Raw genomic sequence first — 16,206 nt, 5'->3', positions numbered from 1 at the left:
ATTGATTTTTAACATGTTTTCCAACACCAAAAGCTGAGATTCAATCCCAGACAGCCACAGAGCCTCCCCCATGTTTAACAGTAGGCCGCAAACATTGCATGTCATAATGTTCTTCAGGTCTTCGACGTACGAACTGGCATCTCTTCGAGCTAAAAAGTTCAAACTTTGATTCATTAGACCAGAGTATCCGATTCCATTGTTCAGCCCCCCAATCTTGGTGTTGCGTCGCAAATTTCAGTCCTGTCACCTTATTCTGTTGTCTCAGCATTGGTTTCTTTGCTGCAACCCTGCCAAGTAGACCTGCTGAAATCAGCCTTTTACACACAGTGCTGGATGAGATGTTAATGTCTTGTCTTGGGAAGGTTCTTCTGGGTCTTCCTGGACTTTTTGTTTCTTGTGCCGAGTCAGTTTCTTTCACGCTTTGCAAAGTGTACCTAACGCCATTGTAGGAGATCTTCAGCTTTTCCGCTATATTCTTCAGAGAATGCCCTTCTTATCGCAGAGTTTGGATCGCCGTACACTGTTTTGTTGAAGGTCGCTTCCTTGGTGCCATTCTGAACCGATTCATAGACTTTCAAGCAAGGCAACAAGTTGATGAAAACTCATTTCACTGTTTTTTTAATACAGTCACTTGAAAAAGTAAGCACACCCCATTTAAAGTTTTGACTTTTTCAACATATTTCAACATACAGCTATTTGATCTTCATTTCAACAATATTGACAGATAAAGGTGATATAATATAACAAATATCATGAAACATTTACATTTTGTAGTCCATTGTATAATTTAAATAAACATAAATGCAAATTTCGAATGTGGAAAAAGTAAGTACACCCTGACATTTATCACTACTTCAAATACCTAAAATTAGAATCAGGTGCAAATGATTAGAACATCGTCAGAGAGGATCTTGGAGGAACCTGTCTTATTTAAACCTCAGACATTTCGTTTGGTTTGCTCTTTGTTGTTGAAGTGTGTGGCGTCACCATGCCTAGATCAAAAGAGCTCTCTGAGGCCTTCAGAAAGAAGGTTATAGATGCCTACAAGACTGGGAAGGGATTTAAAAAGATCTCCAAACAATTTGAAATCAATCATTCGACTGTCCGGAAGATCATCGACAAGTGGAGAAGATTCCAAACAACTGCCAACTTGTTCAGGCAAGGCCGCCCCAGCAAGTTCAGCCTGAGAGCAGACCGCAAGATGCTGAAAGAAGTCTCTAAGAACACCTGAATGTCATCACGAGACCTACAGGTAGCTCTTGCCACTGTTGATGTCAAAGTGCACGAGTCTACCATTAGAAAGAGACTGCACAAATTTGATCTACATGGGAGGTGTGCCAGGACGAAACCTTTTCTGTCCAAAAAGAACATCAGGGCAAGACTAAAGTTTGCCAATGAACACCTCGGAAAAGACGAGCACTTCTGGAACAATGTGCTCTGGACAGATGAGTCAAAGGTAGAGCTATTTGGCCACAGTACCAGAAGACATGTTTGGCCAAAACCAAAGACAGCATTTGACCACAAGAACCTGATACCAACTGTAAAGCATGGTGGTGGAAATATTATGGTTTGGGGCAGCTTTGCTGCATCAGGGCCTGGGCAGCTCACCATCATAGAATCCATTATGAATTCTTCAATGTACCAGTGGGTGCTTGAGGATAATGTGACGCCATCTGTCGGAAAGTTGAAGCTCAACCGAAGGTGGACCTTGCAACATGACAATGACCCTAAACATACCAGTAAATTCACCAAGGAATGGCTGAAAATAAAGAAATGGAGGGTTCTGGAATGGCCAAGTCAAAGCCCGGATCTAAATCCCATCGAGATGTTGTGGGGTGATTTGAAACGAGCTGTGCCTGCAAGAAACCCCTCAAACATCGCACAGCTGAAAGAATTCTGCATGGAGGAGTGGGCAAAAATTTCTCCCAGTCGATGTCAGAGACTGGTCGACAGTTATAAGAAACGCCTACTTGAGGTTGTTTCTGCCAAAGGGGACAATACCACCTTTAGAGCCAAGGGTGTACTTACTTTTTCCACATGCGAAATTTGCATTTATGTTTGTTTAAATTATACAATGGACTACAAAATGTAAATGAAAAAATGAATGAATGAATGATCGTTTTAAGGCCATGTCCCCGCTAGAGCGGGGGTTAGCCTTGCGGGCCCCATGACAATCATGGTTCCCTGTTTGAGGCAATGTTTTTATGGCCGGATGCCCTTCCTGACGCCAACCCTTGGTCACGCCCTTACGATGCGCAGGGATACGGTGTACCTATTCTAAGCCGGGGTACACACCGTGGTCATTCATCCCAGCAAGCTGGTACTCAATTTGCTGACCTCGGAAGGATGACAGGCTGAGTCAACCCCCCTGGCGTTAATTCATTGATCAACCAGGATTCGAACCCAGGATCCTAGGATCTCAAGCCGGCACCCTAACCGCTAAGCCAACACCAGGCTACAAAATGTAAATGTTTCATGATATCTATATTATAATAGGCGAAGGTGAATCTGTTGGACGTCTGTCCGGGGGTGTGGCTTAGTTCGTTTGCAGAGTAGCTCCACACATAGCTCCACCCATTCTTGGAGAGGCTTCATGTAAACAAATATCCACCATTTTATTAACTCGAATAGCTTTGAGGCCTGTTTAGTTAGGCCCGTGCTGTCTTTCTCTCTCACACAGGTTTATTTCAATTCTAATTCGATATATCATTTCATTTTTAACAGTCGCTAACATAGTGTTAGACTCGGTTGAAAAAAAACGGGAAGAGAATCCCAAGAAAGTATCCGTTTATAGAACGAAATGATTTCTCAAAGGCCTGTAAACTAAACGCCCATTTTATCGAATTCACCGTCTGATTTAATTTTTATCGATGGTTTTAGACTCGGTGTCAGAAATAATTGAGAACATTCATGCACGCACGGGAAATTGCCGAGATATATTTATAAAAATCGCGTCATGATGATACACAAAAATACACCGCCTAAAATAACATTCGGGGAAAATGTCGACATATATTAAAAATTCGCTTTTTCTTTTCGTTAAGATATATTACTTTTACGTTTTATGAGAGTCGGCACAAAAACGACATATATATCTTCGTTCTTTCTTATTTCATTCAACATTATTATCCGGAAGTAAAATATATTTCAGGAAATTACCGAGAGATATGGCTTCGTTTTTTTTTATTAGTTATGTGCGCATACACTTTAAATAGGTTTGGCAATAGGGGTTGGCGAGGAGTGTGAGGGGTTGTAGAGGAGTGTGAGGAGGTATTGGAGAGGAGTGCGAGGAGGTATTGGAGAGCAGTGCGAGGAGGTATTGGAGAGGAGTGCGAGGAGGTATTGGAGAGGAATGCGAGGAGGTATTGGAGAGGAATGCGAGGAGTTATTGGAGAGGAGTGCAAGGAGGTATTGGAGAGGAGGTATTGGTGAGGTATTGGAGAGGAATGCGAGGAGGTATTGGAGAGGAGTGTGAGGAGGTATTGGAGAGGAGTGTGAGGAGGTATTGGTGAGAAATGCGAGGAGGTATTGGAGAGGAATGCGAAGAGTTATTGGAGAGGAGTGCGAGGAGGTATTGGAGAGGAGTGTGAGGAGGTATTGGAGAGGAGTGCGAGGAGGTATTGGAGAGGAGTGTGAGGAGGTATTGGAGAGGAGTGCGAGGAGGTATTGGAGAGGAGTGCGAGAAGGTATTGGAGAGGAGTGCGAGGAGGTATTGGAGAGGAGTGTGAGGAGGTATTGGAGAGGAGTGTGAGGGGTTGGAGAGGAGTGTGAGGGGTTGGAGAGGAGTGTGAGGGGTTGGAGAGGAGTGTGAGGGGTTGGAGAGGAGTGTGAGGGGTTGGAGAGGAGTGTGAGGGATTGGAGAGGAGTGTGAGGAGGTGTTGGAGAGGAGCGAGGGTTGGAGAGTGAGGAGTGATGGAGAGGCAAGTGAGGAGCGATTGGAGAGGAGAGTGAGGCGCGATTGGAGAGGCAAGTGAGGTGCGATTGGAGGGGAGTATGAGGAATTGAAGAGGAGTGTGAGGGATTTGAGAGGAGTGAGGGATTGGAGAGGAGTGTGAGGGATTGGAGAGGTGTGTGAGGGGTTGGAGAGGAGTGTGAGGGGTTGGAGAGGAGTGTGAGGGGTTGGAGAGGAGTGTGAGGGGTTGGAGAGGAGTGTGAGGGGTTGGAGAGGAGTGTGAGGGGTTGGCGAGGAGTGTGAGGGGTTGGCGAGGAGTGTGAGGGGTTGGCGAGGAGTGTGAGGGGTTGGCGAGGAGTGTGAGGGGTTGGCGAGGAGTGTGAGGGGTTGGCGAGGAGTGTGAGGGGTTGGCGAGGAGTGTGAGGGGTTGGCGAGGAGTGTGAGGGGTTGGCGAGGAGTGTGAGGGGTTGGCGAGGAGTGTGAGGAGGTATTGGCGAGGAGTGTGAGGAGGTATTGGAGAGAAGTGCGAGGAGGGTTTGGAGAGGAGTGCGAGGAGGTATTGGAGAGGAGTGCGAGGAGGTATTGGAGAGGAGTGCGAGGAGGTATTGGAGAGGAGTGCGAGGAGGTATTGGAGAGGAGTGTGAGGAGGTATTGGAGAGGAGTGTGAGGAGGAGTGGTATTGGAGAGGCGTGAGGGTGGAGAGGAGTGAGGGGTCACATTATGTGAAATAAATAAGTTGTGTTCATTACACCATTTTAACCATTTTGTAAAATTTAATGTGCAGCATCTAAATCAAGATGTCCAAATGTCACACACCATACCCGTGGGATTCCCACGGGTGACCCCACTAGTTTATTATATTATATCACCTTTTTCTATCAATATTGTTGAAATGAAGCTGAAATAGCTGTATGTTGAAATATGTTGAAAAAGTCAAAACTTTACATGGGGTGTACTTACTTTTTCACGTGACTGTATGCAGTCAAGGACCGTGGAAAAGCTAGAACACAGAATGGATGAGGACACAACATAACAAAATGAACAGCTGAAAGAGGAGGGGGAAATTGTAACAGCAGGGCCAAGGGAGAAAATAAATTGAGACTGACAACAAGTGATGTGTGGGTTAGGTTTAGGGGTAGGGGAGAATGCAGAAGGGGGGATAAGATGAATAGAGAAGCAAAATTTGAGGGGGTATGGCGGTGGTTTAACGGGTGTGGAAAAGATAACAGTTTGGGATTGAAGATGATGTGAAATGGTGGTGAACTGCTGTCTTAAAGACCTGAAGGGAAGTGATTGAAGATGTGTGTGGAAGTTGGTTCCACAAGTGGAAAAAAGAGATGAACAAATGAGTGGAAGGGAGCATTGATTCTGGCTTTTGGGAGTTCTGCTCAGTGTGGGTTGCTGGTGGACTTTGTGTGCCCTGCAGATACCTGGGGGTGGGGGTTGAGGGGAGAGGAAAAGTACAGAGAGGGCAGGAGGTGCAAGATCAGTAAGGAGGCGCAAGAAGACAGAGAGACCACCAACCTGATGGCGATGACAAAGTAATAGGCCCCTAGACCCGGCTTCATCGTTGAAGATTCCAATGATCTGGAAAGTCTTGGTTTCCACAGCGTCAAGCTGAACAAGGTATGAGGCATGGGCGCCAGCCCAGAGGGGATAGCATTACTCCATCAAGCTGCAGATGAAAGTGTTGTTGGTGGATAGGACGCCAGGTGTTCCAACAAAGGACTTTGCATTGCGGAAGATGCCAAGTAAGCCACTGGCTTTGGAGGTCAACTATGAAATGTGCTTTGCCTAAGAAAGATTATGGCTGATAGTGAGACCCAGGAGTTTGAATGACTGAACTTCCTCAAAAGCAAAGGTAAGAAGGGTCGATAGGAGGGTTTGCCAGATGGTCCTTTCAGAGAGATAGAGGGAGATAGATATATAGATATACAGTCACGTGAAAAAGTAAGTACACCCCATGTAAAGTTTTGACTTTTTCAACATAGAGCAATTTCATCTTCATTTCAACAATACTGAAAGACAAAGGTGATATAATAGAACAAATATCATGAAACATTTACATTTTGTAGTCCATTGGATAATTTAAATAAACATAAATGCAAATTTCGCATGTGGAAAAAGTAAGTACACCCTTGGCTCTAATAGGTGGTATTGCCCCCTTTGGCAGAAACAACCTCAAGTAGGCGTTTCTTATAATTGTCTACCAGTCTCTGACATCGACTGGGGGAAATTTTTGCCCACTCCTCCATGCAGAATTCTTTCAGCTGTGCGATGTTTGAGGGGTTTCTTGCATGTACAGCTCGTTTCAAATCCCCCCACAACATCTCGATGGGATTGAGATCCGGGCTTTGACTTTGCCATTCCAGAACCCTCCATTTCTTTCTTTTCAGCCATTCCTTGGTGGATTTACTGGTATGTTTAGGGTCGTTGTCATGTTGCAAGGTCCACCTTCGGTTGAGCTTCAACTTTCCGACAGATGGCCTCACATTATCCTCAAGCACCCTCTGGTACAATGAAGAATTCATAGTGGATTCTATGATGGTGAGCTGCCCAGGCCCTGATGCAGCAAAGCTGCCCCAAACCATAATATTTCCACCACCATGCTTTACAGTTGGTATCAGGTTCTTGTAGTCAAATGCTGTCTTTGGTTTTCACCAAACATGTCTTCTGGTACTGTGGCCAAATAGCTCTACCTTTGACTCATCTGTTCAGAGCACATTGTTGCAGAAGTGCTGGTCTTTGCCGAAAATCTTGTCTTCCGCTCCCTCTTTTTGTATATTTTGTTTGTCTGGTTGATTTGTTTGTGAAATAAATGTTAGCTCTTTCACGAGCCTCGATTCAGTAGACAAAACAAAACAAAACAAAACAAAACAAACAAACAAAACAAAAAAAAAACAAAAAAAAAAAAAAAAAACGTGTTCATTGGCAAACCTTAGTCTTACCCTGATGTTCTTTCTGGACAGCAAAGGTTTCCTCCTGGTACATCTCCCATGTAGATCAAATTTGTGCAGCCTCTTTCTAATGGTAGACTCATGCACTTTGACATCAACAGTGGCAAGAGCTATCTGTAGGTCCCGTGATAACATTCTGGGGTTCTTAGAGACTTCCTTCAGCATCTTGCTGTCTGCTCTCGGGCTGAACTTGCTGGGGCGGCCTGGCCTGAACAAGTTGGCAGTTCTTTGGAATCTTCTCCACTTGTAGATGATCTTCCAGACAGTCGAATGATTGATTTCAAATTGTTTGGAGATCTTTATAAATCCCTTCCCAGACTCGTCGGCATCTATAACCTTCTTTCTGAAGGCCTCAGAGAGCTCTTTTGATCTAGGCATGGTGACGCCGCACACTTCAACAACAAAGAGCAAACCAAACTAAATGTCTGAGGTTTAAATAAGACAGGTTCCTCCAAGATCCTCTCTAACGATGTTCTAATCATTTGCACCTGAGCTGGTGCACCTGATTCTCATTTTAGGTATTTGAAGTCGTGATAAATGTCGGGGTGTACTTACTTTTTCCACATGCTAAATTTGCAGTTATGATTATTTAAATTATACAATGGACTACAAAATGTAAATGTTTCATGATATTTGTTATATTATATCACCTTTATCTATCAATATTGTTGAAATGAAGATCAAATAGCTGTATGTTGAAATATGTTGAAAAAGTCAAAACTTTACATGGGTCGTACTTACTTTTTCACGTGACTGTATATGTATAGATATAGAGATAGAGAAATATAGTGAGAGATGGAGAGAGATAGTGACATTTGTCAGGATGGAAAGACCTACTCCGTGTTTGACCAGTTTGTGATTTTTTTTTTTTTTTACAAGGTCTAAAGAGTGAGAAGAAGCTGTTTCCTGACTATCGGAAGGATGAGGGATGTCACAACAGAGGGTGGAGTCATCAATAAATAGATAAAGAAGATTTTCCAGAGAGTCAGAGAGATCATTTATGAAGATCAGGAATAGGACTAGGCCCAGAACACTGCCTTGGTGCACTCCAACTTTGATAGGAAGCGAGATGAAAGGATTCCATTGAGAGCCACACATTGACTACGAGAGTAGAGGAAGTCAGTAATCCATATGTGGAGTTGGCCTTGAATGTCATTGGCAGAGGGTTTGGAGATAGGATATTCGCTAATTTGAAACGATTAATTGTGGTTTCTCATAATTCACATACATGTAACTGGTGTTGATTACAGCTAACGTATTATTTGCTGTACAAATATCCACAAATTGTTTCCTGCATATTATCTTTGTGGTAAGTGGACATTACCAGCACATGATAATGTAATATGTATGGCAAATATTTGTTCTTTAAAAAATTTATATGTATAGCAAAAAAAAAAAGGCCAAAAAAAATCCTTTTTACTTTCCTAATTTAAAAATATATACATGAAGGTAACTGTGATATTAAATTGACTTTCACAGAAATATGAATTATTATGTACCTGTATTGCACACTTACAACTTCCCACAAGTATTAACAGCGGACTGTCCTTTACTTGTGAACTTTAAATCCTCGTTCTTTAAAACAGACTCGAGTATGCCCTGCTGAAGCCATCTGGGCTGGAGGCAAAGCGGCACGTGCGCACACAGTGTTTAATGCCGCATTGCATTTAACAGCTCGGAAGGGCTTTGTTTTGGATTATACTCGTGTATACTGTATCCTTGAACCATATGACTGACTGATTTAATGGCCCTCCAGATTATCAGGATAGAGGGTAAGCAAGAGAAATGGGGAGAGGGATGGCTGGGAAGAGAGGAAGGGAAGGGAAAGAAGGACAGAGAGAGGGGGGGGGGGAGAGAGAGAAAGAGGGGGAGGGAGGCGGAGAGAGATAGACAGACAGACAGAGACACACACAGAGAAAGAAAGAGAGAGAAGAGGAAGGGGGAGAAAGAGACACACAGAAAGAGACACAGATACTGACTGACTATAAGACCTAATATTTGAGGGAGAAGTGCTAAATTTTCTTGGCCATGTACACTTGTGCAGTGCCTATAGAAAGTCTACACCCCCTTTCAACCTTGTCACCTTTTGTTGCCTTATAGCCTGGAATTCAAATGCATTAAATCAGACTTTTCACCTTTATTTACACATCGTAACCCACATCTTCCAAGTGAAAAACAAATTCTTCAATTTACAGAAAATTAATAAAAAATACAAAACCAGATTATCTTGGTTGGATAAGTGTCCACTCCCCTTATAATAGCAATTGTAAATTAGCTCAGGTGTAACCAATCACCTTCAAAATCACACACCAAGTTAATTGGCCTCCACCTGTGTTAAATTGTAGTGATTCTGATTATTTCAGAATTAAATCGGCTGTTCCTGTAGGTTTCCTTTGCTTGGTAGTGTATATCAGAGCAAAGACTCAACCATTAGCACCAAGGAGCTTTCAAACGACTCCAGAATAAAGTTGTGGAAAGGCACAGATCAGGGGATGGGTATAAAATATTTCAAAGGCCTTGAATATCCCTTGGAGCACAGTCAAGACAATCCGTAAGAAGTGGAAGGCGTATGGTACCACCAAGACCCTGCCTAGATCAGGCCGTCCCTCCAAACTGGATGACCAAGCAAGGAGGAGACCAATCAGAGAGGCCACCAAGAGGCCAATGGCAACTTTGAAAGAGCCACAGACCTTTATGGCAAAGACTGGTCACTGTGTGCATGTGACAATATCCCAAGAACTCCACAAGTCTGGCCTGTATGGTAGGGTGGCAAGAAGGAAGCCATTACTCAAAAAAGCCCACCTTGAGTCCCATTTGAGGTATGCAAAAAAACACTCCGGAGATTCTGAATCCATGTGGTTAAAAAATGTTTTGTGGTCTGACAAAACCAAGATGGAGCCTTTTGGCCAAGATGCAAAATGTTACGTTTGGCACAAACCTAACACAGCACATCACCTAAAGAACACCATCCCTACTGTGAATCATGGGGTTGGCACCATCATGTTATGGGGATGTTTCTCATCAGCAGGGACTGAGGCACTTGTCAGGATAGAAAGGAAAATGGATGGAGCAAAATACAGAAAATCGTAGAGGAAAACCTGCTGCCCTCTGCAAGAAAGCTGAAATTGGGACGGAAGTTCTCCTTTCAGCATGACAACAACCCAAAGGACACAGCCAAAGCGACACTGGAGTGGCTAAGGAACAAAAAGATAAATGTCCTTGAGTTGCCCAGTCAGAGCCCCAACCTAAATCTAATTGAAAATCTGCGGCATGACTTGAATATTTCTGTCCTTCAATGCTCCCCATGCAACTTGACTGAGCTTGAACAGTTTTGTACAGAAGAATGGGCAAATATAGCCTAATCAAGGTGTGCAAAGTTGGTAGAGACCCATCCCAACAGACTTACAGCTGTAATTTCTGTCAAAGGTACTTCCGCCAAGTATTAACTCAGGGGGGTGGACACTTATCCAACCAAGATATCTAGTTTTGTATTTTTAATTAATTTTCTGAAATTTGTAGAATTTATTTTTCACTTGGAAGTTTTGGGTTACGATGTGTAAATAAAGGTGAAAAAGTCTGTGTTAATGCAAAAGGTGAAAACTTTGAAAGGGGGTGTAGACTTTCTATGGGCACTGTAGGAATTCTAATTGTTCTGGTATCAAGTGCAGTTTCCCAGGAAAATTGATCAGCCTTCCATGTATTACCTCACAAAGTAATGTGCAATTAATGTCGGAGGACAAATAGAGGTTTCATAGAAGTTTACAAGCTGTTTGTGATGTATGTGCAGCAAGGCCACAATGACACATCAATTGTATTATTTTATGTGGATATAAACAAACCCCGAATAGACACTAAACTTATCAGTGCAGCACGTCAGATTCAGAGCTGACACCAACTTTATTGATGCAGGTGCTCAAATTTGGAACACAAAGAGGCTGATTTAAGTCTGCCATTGTGTCATTGGTCCTTAAATATCAGGAAGCACTACTCATCAACCAAGGCATTGATGTCTTCCTGAGCAAATCTTTCAGGACATCTTTATAAAACTTGCACGCACGGATAAATGGTGAATTTATTTAATAAAGCCCTTCCTTCAATATGCGTTTCTGACCTCTCATCTCAAACCCCTTTTCCTCCTCCTTCTTCCCTATCCTTCTCCCTTCTCTTTCTTTTCTCAGTCTTCCCACTCTCTCCCATCCCTCACCTCCATTCCTCTTTATTTGCACAAGCAATATTCCTGTGACCACTAGTTGCTTTTATCCACAAATGTCATGTGGATGTTGCTTGGCATGGGTGTCCATAACTTCTAACGTTGGATACAATACTTACTGAGAATCTAGGTTTGGGATTTTTTTTTGTTTGTTTTTGTATTAACACTATTCACCTTTTCTTTGTCCTCTAACCGTTAAAATTCACACATTTTGTTATGGTGATCTCTTTTGTACAGATTCATCCTCTCTTCTTGTTGTTTTCATGTCGATTCCTAATTACCTTTACTCATTTGCAGATAAATCCTACTAACAGATTCTCACCATGCATCCTGCCCACATGTTGATTTGACTCACTGCTAACCTACTTCTCTGGTGGTGGTGCCACCCTACCTTTGTTGAGGATAACTCCTTCAAAGTGCAGCCGTTTTGCCACCATGGCCGGAGCATTGGCCGTATCTCGGCATCCAGGTGGCAATGCGAACCCACCATTGACACCTTGCTGCAAACCCGGTGAGTTCCTTGTAGCCAACGTGAATTCAGGTATACCCTGAGACATCTTAGAATATTGACCATGACCCTAAACAGGACCTCAAGCAATGGAGGCTTTCCACTTGGCTATTTGTGCCAATTTGTGTTGGTTGATGGGATAGCTCTGAGAAAGAGTGCTCACCTTTGACCTTTTAAGTCTATTTGATTTTCCCACATGAATATAAATTGTCATTCTCGTACTTTGTCGGCATTATGTTTGTGGAGTGTCCGTCAGATCGTCGGCGCATGCATCCGTCCGTGATAGATTTTCGTTACTGTGATAACTAGAGTCAAAATTGTCAAAATTGGTTCAAGTATGTATAATGATGCAAAGACGAACTGATTAGATTATGGGGTCAAGTGGTGAAAGGTCAGAGGTCCCGTTAGATAAAAAAAAATTCAGTTACCGTGCGCTATCTTGTGAAACCGATGGTATTTTGACTAAACTTGGTATAAGTATATTATGATGCAAAGATTAACTGATTATATATTAGCATCATGAGGTCAAAGGTCAGAGTCTGTGATAGGCTTTCATGACTGCAATAACTTTAAGATTGCTGTAGAGATCTAAATCAAACTTGGTACAAGTATGTATAATGATGTAAAGATAAACTGATTAGATTAAATATATGAACATCATAATATACTTAAACCAAGTTTAGTCAAAATACCATCGGTTTCACAAGATAGCGCACGACACGGTCAGCAAAGGCAAAGGTCAGAGGCAAAGAGTCACGGCAAAGGTCAGAAGGTCCCATTAGGTAAAAATTATGTCACTGCACCAACTTATGAACAAGTAATGGGATTTTGACCAAACTTGGTATAAGTATATTTTATGATGCAAATATGACCTGATTAGATTTTGGCATTAAGACGTCATAGGTCAGAGGTCTTGTCAAGTAAAAATGTGATACTTGAGAACAGCTGAATGGATCTAAATCAAACTTGGTACAGGTATGTGTGTAATAATGTGGGCTGAGGCATATCGGTTGACGTCGCGACGTCGAAGAGTGTCTTCGAGTTTCTTGTAGACTTGCTTCTGGTCTTGTGGCCGTTTGTGAACGTTGAGGATCCCAGTGTATGCAAGTGCACTAAAAGTACCAAAACATCTACTGGAAAAGCTACAATGAAAGCAAAGGTAGAAATGCAGGTGGAAATATAAAACCCTTTTGGGCATTCCATTTGGGACCCATCACATATGGCAAGAAGCATTGTGCGAGTAGGTGAAGCTTCCAGTGATAAAAATGGAAACCTTCAGCACAAATTCACATTACTCTCACTTGCTTTCCTTAACACCCTCATTGCCATCATTGCCACAAATACTTGTCTTTTGTTTCTTCCTCCAAAATGTGACAGTGATGCAAAAACGGAATACGGTTAATGTACAACAGTCACTGAAAATACTGCAAAAAAATAATAATGTATTCGGAGGAAGTGGTTCCTACCAAAAATGGAAAGTTAAAGCGGAGCATGTGGGGAAAATTTAGCGCTTTTGTCCAGAACGTCCACATCCATTTGCTAAGCTGCCTGACTTTGAAAGATGAGTCAAAAGATATTCCCAGCTGACCCTACAAGGTGGTAATAATTGTGGTCGTGCAAGAGGTTTTAGTAAAGGATTAGCTTTGAGGATAACACGATAGCTTGCTGGGTTGCATGCTCGATTGTGAGTTGAATAGTCGGAGTTACCTTCCCGAAAGGAGAACTCACTCTTGTAGCGAGAGAGAGAAAATATTGTTCTGATAAAGTGCCAACAGGAAGTGCTCTATCTCAGAGCTTGCCAACTAATTTGTCTCCATTTTTGTTGTGAACTTCAGTTATCTTTCTTTTTGACCTTAATATGGTGTTCTTGAAAAAGAGTGAGCAATAGTGTTCTGGTACCCTGGGCAGACCTCTTGCCAGGTGTTGGAATGGAACGTGTATATATGCAAGTTAATTATCAAGGGAGAGTGGATATCGAGTCAGATTCAGTTGTACATGTTAAGAATGTTATTATTACATATAATATGCAATGTGTAAAATGATGGAATATATTGAAGAGGTGCTCAGCAAAATGCCACAAGCATAACTGGCAAAATGGCCACCTCGTGTCTTGAGTTTCCTTGTACATGCTTGTGTAACTAAACTGCAAAACATTCAGGAGATGCCAGGGGAAAAAAAGACCATGTAATAGCTGTTGTGTGAGAGGATTATGAGGATGTTGGTGGTGACTCAGAAGCAAAACGAAAGGCCGAACGTGTTCGCGACGTGTTTTTATCATTCCAGTCGTTTTCATGCCGTGAAACTCGTGTAATAGATGAAATGAGTTTGTGTTTTGTATTCGCACTGTCATCAATGTAAAGATTGCACTTCAGTCGAGATTTTTTGACGATCATCAGAATCAATTCAAATGGCATCGTGCCATGTGGTTTTCCCCCGATACGTTAGGCCTGATGACTTCATGTTGGTACTCTGGGCTGCCAGCTGACATTCCAAAGGGAGGTACAGTCAATCTGGATTTTGAGGTTTTTTTGAAATAACATCTTGACTTTTAAGCTTTTTCTTTTATGCAGTGTTTCCTGCTAAGATTGCTGAATATTTCATCAGATCCCCTCATCCCCGCCCACACCCCCATTTAGTCAGGCAGGCGAAGTGTAACTTTGGTGTCCATTCCCAGCTATCCAAAGGCATTTAAGTCAATCGTGAAATTAGAACTACTGCTACATGTCGGCCAGACGAATCAGAGCAGGTAGAATATAACTGCTTCTCTGACGATCACTGGTGATTCTTCTGGGTTTTTACCAACAATACTCATATTCATGTCCTTCAACACATCGGGCCGCTTTTGTGGTTTCTGTAGCAGAATGTTTTGTTACAGGACCAGGTTTTTGACCCACAGCGAAACCTAAACCTTGAGGAACTAGAACGGCAATCACTAAAGCGCATACCTCCGCCAGGCTGAACAGTTTATGTATTGTATCCCACTGATGGACCGGATCTGGATTCGGACCTGAACCAAAATCTAATCGGCTTGTTCTTGTCACGTAACCAACTCATCCACCGAGTTTAGTCATAACTCGTCCATAATTTTTTTTATCTCAATCGTAAATAATCACTTAAAATTAAATGTCTCGTATCCGAATCCATATTCAGATCTTCACCAAAATCTAAACGATTAGTCCTTGTCACACACCCAATCTGTCCACCAAGTTTCGGCCAAATCCCTCCAACTTTTTTAGATATCCTGCTATATGTCGGTTTTAGCCCTATCACCCAGTGGTGAAGAATCACTTTAAAAATTCTCTGATCCGGATCCGGATTCGAATCTTCACCAAAATTGAATTGATGGTCCTTGTCACACACCCAATCTGTCCACCAAGTTTCAGCCAAATCTGTCCACAACTTTTTGAGATGTCCTGCTATTATCGTTTTGGCCCTATCTCCCAATGGTGAAGAATCACTTTAAAAATTATACGAGCCGGATCCGGATCTTAACCAAAATCTAATCATTTCGTCCTTGTCACATACACTACATCTCTGCCAAATTTCGTCCGAATCCATCCACAACTTTTTGAGATATCTTGTTCACAGACAAACAAACAGACAGACAGGGGTAAAAACATAACCTCCCTCCACCTTTGGTGGCAGAGGTAACAATATATATAATATTGTTGCGGAAATGGAGTACGGCACTCCCCTTTGGGGGGGGGCGGTTAGTCCCCCTTCTATTTTCACTGGCCGTCTCCGCTCCTGAAGCTGCCCAGCTCCCTCCAGGGAGGCAGGTGAGCAACCTCGTTCGAGACCGTGGACAAGATGTTATTTGCCGAGCGGATGGCAGCCCGCGGCTCGAACCATTAGCAGAAACGAGACCCGATTCTAAACGTTGGCCAGATCGTGCCACAGGTATCCAATGGGGAAATCACTAAAACGAAACGGATGCAAAGGAAAGAAGGCAAGGTAGGAAGAACAGGATTTATTACGAACTATTATGTACACAATGAAAGAAACCAAGGAGGAGGAAAGAAACGAAAAGAATTTACAGAAGAAGAAGACACAGTGCAACACTAGCTTACCTATACAAACTTACTTATACCCCAGGACAAGACACACAGAACAGATGACAATCAGACTTACACGAATGGGGAATGAAGGCAGGAACGAATGGCTGGAAGGGGAGGAAGGTTCAGCTGGAGCAGGAGAATGGTCGGGCCGGGAGTGAGCAGCCGCCGCCCTTCCTCAGGCGTGTTCGCACGGCGGCGTCGCTTTGTAGCCGGGGCCGAAACTGCTGTCGACGCTCAAAGCTGCGGTGGTCAAAACTGCGGTTGGTTCAGCTCCAGTTGGTTCAGCTCCGGTTGGTTCAAAGCTGCGGTGGACTCCGGTGGAATGCTCACTCATTTGCTGCTGCTCACTCAACTCTCCTCTTTGACGCATCTCTCGGTGGGGGCGGCGCGTGACGGGTTATATAGCGCCACACCCTGAAACGTTCGCGAAACTGCCCGATCGTTCTCTCTCCGCCCTCTCAAGCCAAACCCCTCATCCTTGGTTGGTTGATCGGGGCTGGTTCACTCCTCCTTATGACGAGGTGGAGACACGCCTTTCTTCTCCGAGGCTTGACCACATGGCAATGGTGGCGAATGCAGTT

The 16,206-nt window shown here is 43.2% G+C and overlaps 1 protein-coding gene across 3 annotated transcripts in view; it reads left to right on the top strand.

Annotated features, from left to right (window-relative positions):
• Positions 1-16,206, top strand: part of PHKB (phosphorylase kinase regulatory subunit beta) — a 122,766-nt gene that overhangs the window by 3,820 nt on the left and 102,740 nt on the right. Inside the window, exon 2 of one of the 3 annotated variants that reach the window (XM_068121135.2) lies at positions 11,357-11,570. The exons of the other annotated variants lie outside the window; for them this stretch is intronic. Coding sequence (XP_067977236.1) covers positions 11,495-11,570 — 76 coding nt within the window. The 5' untranslated portion in view covers positions 11,357-11,494. The remainder of the gene's footprint in view (positions 1-11,356; positions 11,571-16,206) is intronic. 3 annotated transcript variants of the gene reach the window in all.

The sequence above is a fragment of the Myxine glutinosa genome, chromosome 6 (assembly GCF_964187855.1).
Source record: "Myxine glutinosa chromosome 6, kmMyxGlut1.1, whole genome shotgun sequence".
In the NCBI taxonomy this organism is placed as follows: domain Eukaryota; kingdom Metazoa; phylum Chordata; class Myxini; order Myxiniformes; family Myxinidae; genus Myxine; species Myxine glutinosa.
This window is presented reverse-complemented; position numbering and strand designations above follow the sequence as displayed.